The sequence below is a fragment of the Ischnura elegans genome, assembly GCF_921293095.1.
Source record: "Ischnura elegans chromosome 13 unlocalized genomic scaffold, ioIscEleg1.1 SUPER_13_unloc_1, whole genome shotgun sequence".
Classification (NCBI taxonomy): domain Eukaryota; kingdom Metazoa; phylum Arthropoda; class Insecta; order Odonata; family Coenagrionidae; genus Ischnura; species Ischnura elegans.
In genome coordinates, this window is record NW_025791657.1 from 2127397 (window position 1) to 2142688 (window position 15292).

The window sequence follows — 15292 nt, forward strand, 5'->3', positions numbered from 1 at the left end:
TGATAATTGAGTTTGTAATTTTTTATATTTTGCTGCATTAATATCCTAAGTGTAAAAGCAGGTAATATTATTTTTTTAAGTTATGCTTGAGAACCCTGTATTTATATAAATTGAAAAAATTGTTACTGGGGTAGCCGATATTTGTACTGGAAATTGGTTCATAAATGCAATTCCATTGTACAACCTTTATAGGCATAGTAAACGTAAAATTTTATATGTGCCTTCAAGTAGCCTTTTTGAGGTGCCTTTCCAAGGCGCCTAAAAGGCGCATTTAAGCTAGAAGATGATAGGCACCTTATAGGCGCCTTGTGTGTGCCTTTTGAAGGCAGTGCCTTGCCTTAAAAAAGGCACCTTTAAGGCGCCTTTTGGAGGCAGTGTCTTACGTGGGTAGCAACCTAACAACCAAACAAGTTTTGGTTGTTAGGGATTGCTTTTATATGTTAATCATTCACTATGTCTTTGTGATAGCAGTTAAATAAAATAAGTCGAGTGCTTCTAACAAAAATAAGTCATTGACCTCATTTGGTAAGTCTTACAAAACTGGCATTCCTAAAATCATGTTACCTTAAACAGATAGTTTCGTGGAATTTTAAACTTTTCATCATTAATTTAGATAGATCGATATGTATATTTTTTTCAGATTGTGGCATATCTAGTATACGTGGAAGTTTTAATGAAAACAGTGTTTCAATGGACAAAGTGAGTGATTTAGTCCCCTCTGAAGAGAATGAGATTGAATTTGTATGAGTAAACCTAAATAACATCTGCACTACTATTATTTTATGGAAAATGCATCAACTATTATACTCAATCAGTGTTTCTGTGATTCCTATTAATATCCCTAAATCTCGCACTTATTAATCCTATTGAGTAAAATGGACTAAACTTAAAGATTTCGTTACCGAAGACCAGAGAATAGGAATAAATAACTCAGGGGTGTACATCTTGCAGTGTGACATGTTTGAAATTAAGGAGGATTTCTTTTATTTACCTCTTCGAAGTGGTACCATTGGTATATTTGTAGTGATAAAATTAGTACCTGGATGCAAATTGCAGTCCACCCAGATTTTATCTAAGTGTGTTTTGTTGCCCTACAAAGAAGATGGACAGTTTTTGTGTGTGCCATATTGTAATATGGAAAGGTGCTGTTGAAATTTTCCTAATTTTGTCCTAATAAAAATTGTCCTAATTTGCGAAAATAAAAGTTGGGGACTTTCTGAACTGATATTGATTTTTTGTTTACCACTTTTAACCACTGTAACCTTACTTTGTCCTATAGCATTGATTGTTAATGTATTTAATTTAATTTTGATTTATAGGGAGTTAAAGGTAAAGATTCTATTTACCGGTATCGTATCAAGTGGGAAGGTAAATTAATTTAACTTTAATTCTATAAAAATGAGAAATGCCAGTAAAATATAGCTTTTGTTGGGAAACGGATGGCAGAATGTAAAAGGGCCAACGGTATATCGTTGGAGATTTGTTGGCCTTGGGTTGGGAATACGAAGGCCCGACTGTAATGCTCTGTTGGCCCATCGTTGGGGAATCGTTGGTTGGGATACGGTTGGCGAGGTGGCCAAATCATACCATGGGCCAACCGCTGTGTCCCACCATCTGCCAACAGAGGGCCAACCAAAAATGTTACTTGGGTTACTCGGTTTGGAAGTAAGTAGCAGGATACATCTTATCGATGTTTCTTTTGCATATTGATTTCTTTATACCGTGTTATGAGTATAATTTCAGATTCATTCACTGTATGGCGTGTTGATTGCTATCTTAGGTTGCTGTGGGAGATGGTCTGCCTACCACCCTGAGTCTAATATGTTATAATAAGCTCACGGAATTAGGTGTTCTCAAAAAGATATGTTTAAAATCGGACGCAAACGTGAGAAAATTTGGTGGGAGTAATTACTATAGGGTGAGTATTTACGTATTTTCTTATTTGAAGACTGGTGCATGTATCGTTTCCCAGAACGTAAAGTTGGAGTCTTTGGTTTGCTGCCGATAGTAATGAGAAATCAAGGTAGATAATTAATTGCGGATTCAACTTATTATTGCAGTAATTTGACCAAACTCAAAATTGTTGTTGATTATTCCCTTGATAACACAACTTGAGAAATTGATTGTTGTATGACTGCTTGAAAGTAGTAAATTCATCTTTATTTTTACTTGCATCGGAGATTAAAACATAGAGCATATTAGAGATCTTTAAAGGGCGTCGTACATGGTTGACGGAATAGTGAAAATAGCCCAGTTTCCCGTAAGCTGTGTTTCTCAATCTGTGAATCCGTGCAAAGTGCTTGTTAACTTGCATTTGGTGTTTCAGTGGAGATAAGTGAAGTTGTTTTGTTGCCTGATTCAACTACGTGTTTCCAAAACAATCATAGCTAACAAAGTGGGACATTCAAGTTTGCAAATGACAACTCACAAGGCAATCCACCCACCAGGCTGCGACACAATCCATCATAAAATACTCGCTTAGTTAACCAAAGCATGTGATAATTTTCAAGGAAATTTCTTACCATTTATTAGTATGTATGAGCTGTGATATCTGTGTAGATTATTTTCTTCCTCGGTTGCTAAGCATAGGGTCTAACGCACGAAAAATATGTTTTTAGTGAACTCTTGTTTATATTTTAATATGAATTCTTGGGGTTTGCGTTATTGATAACGACATACCTGGTTATGGTTCAGACACTTATTTTCCATTCTCAAGACTTATTTTATTAAAATAGGAGGGTTACAATTAATCTATGAGTGGCCCAGTGTTGAAAGTTACTTTGATGCTTTGAAACATCTAGTTGCAAATAGTCCTTAGTAATTTAAAGGTGGATTATGTGATTAATTACCATTTTTTATTATTTGATTTTATTATCGTATGTAACAGTCTTCACAATTATGGCTTGCCATTAGATGTGCTGCATTTTTTTGGGGTTGTTGACGAAAGTGTTTTGAGTATATTTTGCACTGTGTAGTTTCATTATAATTTTGATTTGTAAGTAATTCCATAGTGTGGGGAATTGAATCGTTTTGCATTTTTATAATCAATTTAGTTTATTGCATTTTGAGTATGAGGTAATAAATATCCCTTTTGAGAATGCAATGAAATATTTGGTTGAGATTTTTTTCATTAAAATTCAACTTCATGCTGATTTATTTAGTGAAGAACTGTTTCACATAAATTTAGAGCACATAAAGCATCTTAGCTGTGTTTACTTTTATTTATTAAAAAATCTGCTTAATTAATAGGTTTCATCCACCAGACTATTGATGTGGAGATGTCAGAATTCCATAGGTTCTTCTTTGCCCTCTTTGTTGTGCTGTACACAATCCAGCACATTGGCTGTTCTGGCATTACTCTCTTGACCATTGAAATTGGTCCCAAGTATCTCTAAATGCTGTCCCATCTATGATGTTTTGTGCCCATAGACATTTTCATCTCTTCTTGGGTGCTTTCCTTAAAGTCTCCCATCCAAGATCAGGCTAATGATTTCATATGTTTCCACCTCAGAAATGGCCAACACATAAGATTTACCTCTTCTCTCCCTGATTTCATGTTTGAGTATCTATGAACAAGAGGTCAATTACAATAGAAATGCATCAAAAGCATTCCACATCAAAGATTCATATTTTAAGACGCTATATTACTAAAAAAAATATTTTCTGCTTCCATGGTCCAAGATGTTGTAATATGGCCAAGTATGAGTCAGCATACCAAGTAGTTTCCTGTAAAATTTAGTTTCAGCATCTGTTTAGCTTTTGGGTTATTGATCAACAGACACCTCTCAATGTTTAAACAATAGCTTGGATGACACATTAAAAATCCTGTTTCATTAAGATTAGGAATATGCTTCATTTTTTGACACTGAAGGAGGTGAGTTGTTCATCACTGTTGCTTTCTCCACAGAATATCCAAGAGGAAGAGGCAGGTGATGACAAGTTGGGGTCTTATGCTGACACAAAAGACTGCATTCAAGATGTGATGCAAGGCACCTCTCATCTCACTTGCCCAGTTCAAATGACTGAAATATACATTCCTGTGCCAGACTCCCAACAACCCAGAGCTAATGTGATGGTAAGCTATATTCTCATCTGCAGTTAAACCTAAGTTAAATGAACTTAATTTCTAGGCATTTACTAGGTTGTATGACGAAATTCCTTTTGCCCAGTGTAACTGTAGTCATTTCTATGGAAAGTCACACTCACTTGTGTGACCATCAGTTGTACGACACGAGACAAAACGTAAACACTAATATATTTGTGTAACAGTCAATCTTAGCTATATAACACTACTAATCTTCTGAGAGTAATGTCACTCATCTCATGTAGGGGCCAATGGTGGACTGCAATTCGACTTTCCATGCTATTATAGGTTTCACTTAATCAACTACATATGTGCATTGATGAGAAACAGCCTACAGTTTTGTCATCCTATGATGCAGAATGTGCCTGGAATATGCTTCTCCCTTGACTGTAATTTATGGAACATGATATTTTTAGTAACATATCTATAGTCTTGAGTTAAAGATGCATGTAGTAGGTACAAATATAAAGAAAGAATTTTTCGTTTGATGGTATGTCTTGATTTGCTCATTAGAAGAAATATATCACCACAATAAAAGTGCATTCGTTGTTAGTAACTCACTTTAGGAGACTATTTCATGGTGGAATTCTTGAAATTCTATATATATGAGGATTTTACTGCACTCCATTTCAGATGTTGAGAAAATACTTATATCCCCTTTTGCCATTCTGTGGACATTTTTGAAAACCATTTACATATAATGCACTCATCATTATCATCCCAGGTTAATAATCCCCAGATTAGTTTCATGCACCCTTAAACTTAATTCTCATATCATCTAATCTTTTTACTATAATGGACTATAAATGATGTTATAAAACAAACTTCTAGAGGATGGAATTTTATCTCCTTCACATTGTCTCTTTTTTACTATCATGCTGCAAATACTCACTGCAATGGTAGATTCCAAGCCAAATTCTTTCTATTGGTTTAAGGATTATAGTTGAAGGGAGATGATGTCTCTCATTTGATCCCAGCATACTTCTAGTGTCTCATTGATAACATTTTAATGTGTCATGTGACTTGCATGTGATCAACATTACTGTTGTATACTATGTCCCATGAAGAATCATTTTAATGTATCTCAATGGCCATTCATTGGGGAGAGTAAAGTTATAAACATATTGATACAATGGATGTCGTTTTGATGTGAACTCGATTTTTCTTTCTAGGTTCACTAAAATTTAAAATTTCCACCTTACATCATGTATGTGATAGTTACATGTGTCTAACAAAGACCTTTCTAGCTACCTGCACTGTATTAATACTTACTCAGTCTTCATTATTGATGTCTACCTTGTTCTAATGTTTTCAAAAGTATTTATACCTCCAGGAGTCACACTTAACTGATGGGGCTGTGCAGTTTAAAACTCCAGAGGTTAGCACATAAAGTGACCTGCATTGGTCACTTGTAAGCCACGAAGAGCTTAAAAGGAGGGAAGGGGAAGAGACCTTGCCGCCATAGCCTGAATCAAACTACACAAGCATTTACCCCATGGGAAATAAGAGTAGCAGATGGAATGTGCTGACAAATTTCATGCTCATGTTGTGCCATTAGAGTTTATTTCAGGATCTGTGACAAGGGCTTTTCTATCTTTCGATTCATATTTGTTCAGGCTACTTTATATCTACCATAAGTGGTCCTTGGCCGAGGAGGTCTACTATATGTGCAGTAGTTTTGTTAAAGGTCTAGGAGGGTTTGAATCCAAAATTATCATACTTTTTTAATTTTTAAAAGAGGCATACAGAACATCAAAACGATCTTTGCAGATAACTCAAGGAAAATATAGTATGGAATTTTTTTAAAGTACTCCAATACTGAATCAGTTCTCAAATAATGGCACTTGAGCTACTTGGCAATATTAAAGTAGTTGAGAAGAGTATGAAAGGAAATAAAACAATATGCCTTTTAGCTGTAAGCCATCTTATGTTCATGATGAAAATCAATATTATTGACAGTTAAAGTGACCACAGAATAGTTTTTGCAACCAGTTTGCTCTATTTATAGACCTTTTAACTCCTAAGTTGATGTTATTTATCATTTAAAAAATATAATATCTGCATTGACTTTGAGGGAGAGGAAATATGTAAAAATTATTTGGGGAAATTTTTACCTCCCAACTGTAATTTGGTTTTCATACACTGCAATCTGGAATCAATTAATAAGGAAATTAACATGATGTTTCTTAACGCACAAGCAATTCACTCACGCAAGTAGTTCACAAGTCTAAGAGATGTAATTAAACATTATGCCTTTTAGGAGTAAGCTTTCATAGGTTGATAATACAAATGAATATTATTGACAGTTTAAATGATCACAGAGTAATATTTGCAACTTAAAAAATTGGAGTAGACTCATTTGTAAAATTGAAAAGGAATATTTATTAATTTGATTTATGGCACTTCATTAAATTTGTCTAGATGCTTAATTAATTGTACACAGACTTAGTAGCTAAAGCTGATAATAAAAACATTGATATTTCATGGAAATACTTTTAAGAAATTGTATGGTTACTAATGAACTAATATTTTCTGAAAAAAAACTGAACATTTATGGTAAAAAATTTCACTGGTGGAACAATGATGTTAGTAGGGTCCTTGAGAAACAATGGCAATTGTACAGCCTACTGAAAAGGTAGTTTTTAATTATTATGGATAAACTAGATAAAATCGATCATCATACACATAATTGACCTATGGTGCTACATTTCATGCTGAGGTTGTTCCACTTCCCCATGCATGGTCAGTGTATAGTTTCAACATAAAAGTGACAGATAAAGGGAAGGGTCTGGCTTTATGGTAACCTCAAACCTATCATGGTGAATACGTGTAAGAAAAATTGGTGGCAGAGTCCTGAATAAGTTAGAATAATTCAAGCATATTGTGAGGGTATTTTAGGATGTTAAAGTGTTTTAGTTTATGCAGCCTCACTCCAGGGCTCCTTACATTAGCTGCAGGTGCAATGTGTCACGAGCTACTCTTCCACCCTCATTTCAAGGGAACATTCGTGTGAGACTTGGTACGTGGAACCTCTGATTTGTTGCATGATACTTTACCCACTGTGTCACTGAAGTGATTGTATGTTAAGGCGGTGTCAATGCCCAATATGTTGGCTGTGTTTGCAGATTTCCTTACTAGAGTGAACTCCATCCAATTTGAGTCGTGGATGAAGCACACTTCGGAGAATATGGGGCAGAATGCGTAGCTGGATCTTCAGCACATCCTCATAATGCAATGAATGTGATTATTTCCCCGGTTTAAGGTTGCATGAGAGTATTATTTGCACAAAATTTTGGAATATATATATTTCCTGAATTGTCCACTTTGATGTCCACTTGACACCGATGAGCTGTGCATTAATATTTTCTGCCATTGTACTTACTATACTTCAGCAAATTGTATTATTTATTCCATTTGATGGTATGATGCAGTAGTAATATCTGTTACTATTCTGCTGTGTTTCAATACGTTTCAATATGGTCCATGTGAGCTCACTTCCCTTAATATGCATTATAATGTAGATTTGTCAGTAGTAATCAGTAGACAAAGTTGGCTGCCCTGTTTTGTATGGTGCAGTGCTGGTAGGGCTGACCCTATAGTGGCGAATGAACATATGGCCTTTATTGTAAGATAAATTAAAATGAATGGTGATAGTAGTTTCATCTTTTTGATTAATAAAATTCAGGACTTTTAAGTCCTTGCCTATGATCTCATTGAAGGAGAGGCATATATCTGGAGCCTAATACAAGACCTGGATGGGGGAAAGCCACCCAGTTGGGATGCAAACCTGCAACCTCTGGGTTTGAAGGTGAAGACTTTACCCGCTTTTACTATGGCAGATAATCAGAGAAGCAATCCACACCAATGTGTGCAGAATAAATTAGTCACATCAGCCATTTTAAAGTAATTGGTCACTAAAATCATATGCCAACATGCTTTTGACTTTCATGTTAATGAGGAAGTTTTATAATTAATACTTACAAACATTAGCATAATTATTCTCATGTATTATTGTTTTGCCTTTTTTGATTTACACTCAGCTTTTTATTCTAGTTTAGTCTAAAAGAGGAGAAGGAAGACCCTCTCAGTGAAGGTAATTATTCTCTGATGCACACAACAGGTCAAGCCTTAATTTTGACTGATGCCTCAGACGCATTGGCAATGGATGACTCGGTGAGTGTACTTTAGCTTTGTTTAGTGCAGTTTTGCTAACTACATGACTTCAGCCCTCCATGGTATATTCCAATATCACTGAAGACTCATTCACACGATCATTATTTGTCATTTACAAAATATAGCTTGAGTGATCACGTGTTTGTTTAATTGGATGATGACTCTAAATTGAGCTTCGAGTGCATTTTTTTAGGATCACAATAATGCTGAGGATTCTCATTACTTTTCCATCACTCGTCGTGCCACATTTTATGTGGCTGAAACGTCATATCAGCCAATGGGAATGCTTACTCGTATGGAGAGATTGCAGTGCAGAGTTTCACAATCATGGGAACGTCATGGAGCTGCGATATCGGAAATGATGGGAGATGCAACTGCGGAAGGGACTGTGTGATTCAGAAAAATGATATTTCAAGCTGATACTTAATCGGTCCGGAAAAGCTATCACTCAAGTGATCAGAGAGGGGCAAAACAAATGAAGGTACGATTCAGGCTTTACCAGGAAAACAATAGCTTTATGCTAACTTTCTAAAATTTGAATAAGTTAACTTGACTAAGATAACGCTTCATTAGAACTTTTATGGGCTTTTGTTGTGTAAATTAATGAAAAACCTTCTCACATTTATCTGCCCACTTGTGTTCAAAGCGCATCAATTGGTCCGTGTGCCATGAAAACACATTGGCCATAAGACTTCTCAGGCAAAAAAATCTGTGCTGTGACTGCACTAAATCTGCACTGTAACTGGACTAAACTTTGCATTTAGCACAGTCACAGTAAACTCTTCTGTACTAGACTGTACTATGGAAGCTAGAATTTGAGAAGAACTGTACTGTAACAGTGCTGGATCACTGTGCTAGAGCTCAGACTGCACTGTGACTGGGCTGGGTAACATGACCGGAGCTGTACTAGGGCTCAAACTGGACTGTGACTGGGCAGGGTAACTGGACTGGAACTGTACTATAGCTCAAACTGGACTGTGACAGGGCTAGAAAACATGACTGGAAGTGTACTGTGGCTAAAAGTGGACTGTGACTGGGCTGGGTAACTGGACTGGAACTGTACTATGGCTCAAACTGCACTCTGACAGGGCTGGAATTAAACTAGTTATTGACGGGAGAAAGTATTTCCTATATTAATATAGGAATATTAATATAGGATTAATATAGGAAATACTTTCTCCCGTCATTGTGCACAACACAAGTTGTACTGTAACAATGCTGCATCACAGGGTTAGAACTGTACTGCAGATCAAACTGAGCCATAATACTGCTAGAGGTGTACTGCGGCACAAACTGCAATGAAACATCTCTAACATAGGATTGAATTGTAGCCAACCTAAAATATTTCTATCCATACTAATTGGTTCCTACCCTGAACTTCAAATGGCCTTACACTTTAAGGATTAACAATATAATTTAGCTTCTCTACATTTTTTCTCATTAATGGTAGAAGGCAGAAAATTATGTTCTGTGGTATTAGGGATGATATTAATAATTTTTGTACAATTATGGCTTCCATATCTACATTGTATCTAGTGAAGTAACTTATTAATTACATTTTCTTTCAAACTTCGTGGAAAATTGCAGGTTGCCCAGGGAAAGGAACTGCCCCCTACCCTAAATGTGCAAATTTCGCATGCCATTGGGTTAGTCTGGGTTAAGCTCTACCCTCATCTAACAAAACCAACCTTCGGCTTACAAACACTGAGTGAGTGATACCACCATGGTACAGTCGGCGAGTAAATTTGCTTGCATTGCCTGTGAGAACAGATAATGGAATGAATTAAACTTATCTCTAATCAGGAAAGAATATTAGTAAAATACAACAACAAGTTAACTCTTAGTTACTTTTTATTCCTTTTCAATCTTATTTAGGCGTCTTGAACAGTTTAATTTGTTCTCAACCTTAATTAGGACACACAACTCTAATATTTTATCAACATTCAAACTTGTTGGTTCATTAGACATAGATAACTCGGTAATAACGGGGTTCAAAGGTACATTTTTTTATTCTTACAAGATGGCATTCAGTAACTACAGCATAATAATGACTATCACGGTGGCATACAGTGGTACAGTGGCACTTTTTGAACTTAATGAAAGTTTTAACCTTGTAGAAGGAATTATTCTTTGCTAAGACCAGGGAAGGACAGCATCTAGCCCTTTTGATGTAACTCCTACTGATTATTAAATCTTTTCCCTTCTGGAGCCGCCCAAATACCCAAACTTTTGGAACAGAAGCATTATGTATGTCTAAAAGATTTCCTAAAGTACTCAGCAAAAATGATGAAACTGTAGAAATCTCTTGCAGTTTGCCCATGACAAAATTCTCTCCATTTATTTCTTCCATTTTCTTTTTGGACAAATATAGACTGTCCACAATTTTTTGCTCGAGGAGTTATATTCTAAATGAGAGACATAAAGGGGAAACTTCTGCACCATATGAAATGACTCAATAATGTTCAGTTCTGCATATTGAGTACCACTAACGAACTTTTTCATGGTACCCAATAAAGATTCCAAGGGGAAACATGACGTTTCAAATGCAGGCCCCAAGTCTCTTACATTGTTTGCTAAATGCAGCAGGGAATGGACATTTGCAGACATAAACTGAGGCCCATGAAATATTTCCAGCTGCTTCACAAACCTTACTAGATTCAAATCTGCGACATCAATATCATTAAAAGAAACAGAGTCTTGATGCAGTAAAATGTTGCATGAACAAGTAGGAATAAGTGAGAGAGAAGTGCTGGAGGCAAGACATCACACAAGACAGGTATTGCCCAGTAAAGTAAAAAGTATTTGTATTCACTAGTTTTGTAAAAGGACAAATGGGATCTTATGGACCTCGGGGCTCGGTTTATGACATTTGCCGGATTTATCTTTGCCAGGCGTGAATGTCAACATATTTGAACAAGGAAAATGTACAATTTTTATAACAAGAACCAAACCAAAGGTGTATTAGTTTCTTACACACACCCCCAAAGACCGAATGCATGGTATCGATACCCATTCCTCTTATGAAATCCGGACAAATTCTTGCAATAGCATTTATGCCTTTAAATCCAAACACAGGCTTCTGGGTTCTTTCAGCCTCTTCACAGTGATTTGTAGACTCTTTATTTGTTCGCAGTGTGAAATTTACAGAACTCTTATAATAAATGATTTTTTCTGCCTGCTAATGTTATTTTTTCGCCCTTAATTAGACATTTAGGGCATCCAAAGAATCCATTGAAATTCTTTAAGTTTAAAAGTAATGCTTTAGCTGGGAGGTCAGCAATTCCATTCAATAAAATGCATCTCACTTTAGTGACATCACCACAGGGCAAAATTAATTCAATTCCATATCTGAGGGAGGAGAATATTTTGAGCATGGGAAGCATGTGGGCAGAAAAATTTGGCTTTTGAGGTCCATACCAAAGGCCACCAAAAATGACATTCTGAGGCAAGTACCGAATGTGGTATGGTAGCTCATTTATAACAAACAAAATTGGCCAGACACACAACTTTGTTGACTTATACAACTGCATTCCATCAGTGTAGAGCATAACAGTGAAGTCAAAAACCCCACTAACGACATGCTTGAACTGATTGTAAAGAGATCCAAGAGTTACATTTTCCAGCGTAGATGAGGTTTTCTTGTTACTATGATAATTCTGTGATATACCATAAACAAAATCGTTTCTTTTAAACAAGGCCCTTATTTGCATTTTAACTGGGCAAATTAGAAAATTTTGCATTAGGGCAATTACAACAATTACCATCTTGCAGAACTTCTTTACCACAATTATTACAAAACCTCTTTGGATCAAAACTACCGAGGTCGAAAAACATTTTTAGTGAGTACATACTCATAACAACCTTGTTCTCCTTTGGAAGATGGAAAATCAAAAAGTCAATGACTTTGGACATGCATTCATATGATATTTTAAAATGGAGAAAAAGGGACATCATCATAACAGCACTCTAAAGAACTTTTATACTTGTCCCATAGTAAATTTTTTCACCACCTAAGTACTGAAAGCTTTCGATACTTGGTTCATTTTCACTTTCAGAAAAGCTTTCTGAAAAGCTATAACTGTCCGAGAAATTGTTAGAGCCTTCAGAGCTAGAGTCCTCATCGTCACCAGAAATTTTACTCGACTCTTTTCTCTCCAAGGTTATACCTATAAATGGAAACAAATACATCAATGGAAGTAACTCCAGTGCACACAAATAAGTTCATCAAATGGAGCAAATAAGACAACATGACTGATGAAATTTAAATTCTATATGAGATTTATACTTTTCGAGAATTTTATTTTACCCACCCGGAGTTTGATGTGCACTGCATTCTGATGTACTGGATGCCATCTCATCTGAATCACAACCCTAGAATAATAGAGACAATATGGAAGATTAAGTTGCGAAGATGTGGAAATGAGTTATTATTAGGGGTCAAAAAAAATTTCAATCAAGTACGACCATAATCCAAACATTGACAAGAATTCCTAGCTCTGAGAAAAACCATTCCTTAAACCCGAGGCATATATAAATCAGAATGTATTCATATTATTACATACCATTGTTGTCGTTTAAATTAAAGTAATCCGGTTCTAAAGGAGCCTTCTCAGTTGCAGGGCTTCCAACTTCCTTTTTGCGCCTTTCCTGAGTTTCATTTTCTATGGGCGCATTACTTAGGTAATTTCCAAGTGCGCCATCAATTGTCTTCCTACGTCTCCATTTCGTTGTCCTAGAATTTTCGGAGTACGGCCCTTTCGGCATTTTTTAATCGTTAGTACTAAACGCAAATACGCACTGAAAAGGAATTTCTACGACCTTTGGTGTCTGTGCTACGTAGATACCTACCACCACGGGTATTATAATTCCCACCACAACCAAACTACCCAACTGCGTATAATGAGTCATACGAACGTTAAATTTTTATAATATTAACAATACATGATGGTTATATATCATTCAAATTAATTAAAATTAAGCATACAGTGACAACTTGAGTTATTTATTCACTCATTTTTCCATTATGTAATATTACTTATAATACAACTTGATCAACAAGGACTTCCGTTGATTTCGCTCCATGTGCTTCCGTTACTGACGTCATAGACCACGCCAATTCCTGATCACGGCATAGTCGGAAACAGTTCGGTAGCTGCCATAGAACGAAGTAGTTCAGCATTTTCGGTGTGACTGAAGAGAGTACTTGGGTAAGTTAAACCTAATCAGTTACTGTTTGACGGTTTGAGTCAATTCGAGTGGCTTCCAATTCATATCATCGTTATTTTTCTCAGTGCAAGATGAATCTGATGCCAGAGGATTCCGACGACTCCATGTGCAGCGTCTCTTCCCGGAGCGTACGAGAGTTGAAGCAGAGGGCCTGCTTCTACTTTTACTCCGACGAGAGTACAGGGATTACAACGAATGTAGGATCACTTATTAAAACGGAGGCAATAGTTGGAGGGGAGTACCAGGTGCTGTGGGATGGAGTGCCTGAGAAAGTGTTGACCATAGCAGTTGGTGGTAAGTTACAATTCTCTGAAAATTTTTAATGCCCAATATACCTATCAGTAGTTTGTTTTCACGATACCCTCGTGTAACAGCGAGATATGCCGTGTTTATGTACGAACTGTTATTAACCTGTTTCAGGAAAACTTTCGGAGATAAAAGAATCCCAGGAAGAATTTGAGAAGCCTCTCAATAAAAGTAATTCGTCCCCGAAAGAGGCGGTCGAGAAGCTTGTGGGCAAGGTGCAGGAGGGGGCGAAAGGTGGGATGAGGAGGGCGATGAAATGTAAGAATTCTGCGCCCGCCGTAAATTTTCCTGGGAACAGGGACCCCATTTCCACTGCCATTGGCATTGCCCTCGGAGAGGAAGATTCCCAAGACTTCCACTTCCCGGCTCCTGCAGGCGCAACTCCTGTGCCAGTGCCTTTGCAAAGTGGCGTGATAAATGAGGGGAATACCCTGATTGAGTTGGATGGCCTACCCTCTAGGGTTTCAATTGACTCGGAGTTGGCGAATGCAGGTATGTCGTTGTGTTTAGGAAAAAAAATCTGGAATACCTTAAACGTATAACGGGTAGAATCTCGTTATTTGATCCATGCATCGCTAAAAATTAGCATCCGTTCATTTCCAGTAGACGACATGGAAAGGGGGGACATTTTGCTAAGGCATGCAAGGAAATATTTAAAAAAACACCCCTTTGGATGACTCGGTAAGCCACCTTTCAGCGTAGTATTTATCTCGAGATTTTCAAACGTTACAATGTTCAACACTTAATGCCTCTTTCATTATTTTAGGTTTTGCTGCACCCTGGCTTCAATATATTGTGACGAAAAGCCTCGTCACGGCGCATTCTGCGTCCAGCTCTTCTCCCCGATTCATATTGGCGCGCGGCAACAGCGAGTGATGAGCGACCTTCTTTTCTTTTTCCCGTGTTGTCTGCTAGAATTTAGCATGTCTTTTGTTTTGTAATGGGTATATAAGGCCCGGTATTGTGGGATGTGGGTTCGGATTCCTGAGAAAGCGGCAGTTGATCCGCTAGAGAAGACGGAGGTCAGCTGTGACAGTGCCAAGGTGGGGCGACAAGACGGGGCTGCGGCAGACGAGGGCTACGGCAATTTCGGAGGTCGGGCAACGCGACCAGGGGAAGGGCGTGCGGAGAGAGAAGCGTGGAGTACAGCGAGACACGAGAAAAGTGTCCTTGCTTTTTCGTCAGGACATCACGACATCGTCCAAGGATTTGCGGGAGGTGGTTCCCCGCGATCGACGCATCGTGACCCGGCGGCCAGGATTCGGACCCGCCGTCTTTGACACTTAAGTACTCTAAACCCTCTCCCGGGACGGGGAAATAATCCCGATCCCTCCCCCGCTCCAGCCAGCCCACGCGCCCTGTACGAAGAAAGTCCCCCAGTGTGCACGTGTGTCATCCTAATACTCATGTGGCTTCTGACACAAACTCACGTCTCTCTTTCTCGGTCTGAAGACCATTTTTAATTGTATCACGATTCTCCCGTTCTCGTCATCCCTTCTGGTT

General features: G+C 37.5%; 1 protein-coding gene across 1 annotated transcript; it reads left to right on the top strand.

Moving 5' to 3' along the window:
* The first annotated feature begins 1650 nt into the window (after window positions 1–1650).
* Window positions 1651–14466, top strand: LOC124172610. The gene is made up of 8 exons (XM_046552053.1): window positions 1651–1665; window positions 1781–1918; window positions 3908–4075; window positions 8138–8738; window positions 13364–13464; window positions 13549–13777; window positions 13904–14281; window positions 14393–14466. The coding sequence occupies exons 6-8, from the start codon at window positions 13555–13557 to the stop codon at window positions 14464–14466; spliced, it is 675 nt and encodes a 224-aa protein (XP_046408009.1). The 5' UTR covers window positions 1651–1665; window positions 1781–1918; window positions 3908–4075; window positions 8138–8738; window positions 13364–13464; window positions 13549–13554.
* Window positions 14467–15292: the final 826 nt, after the last annotated feature.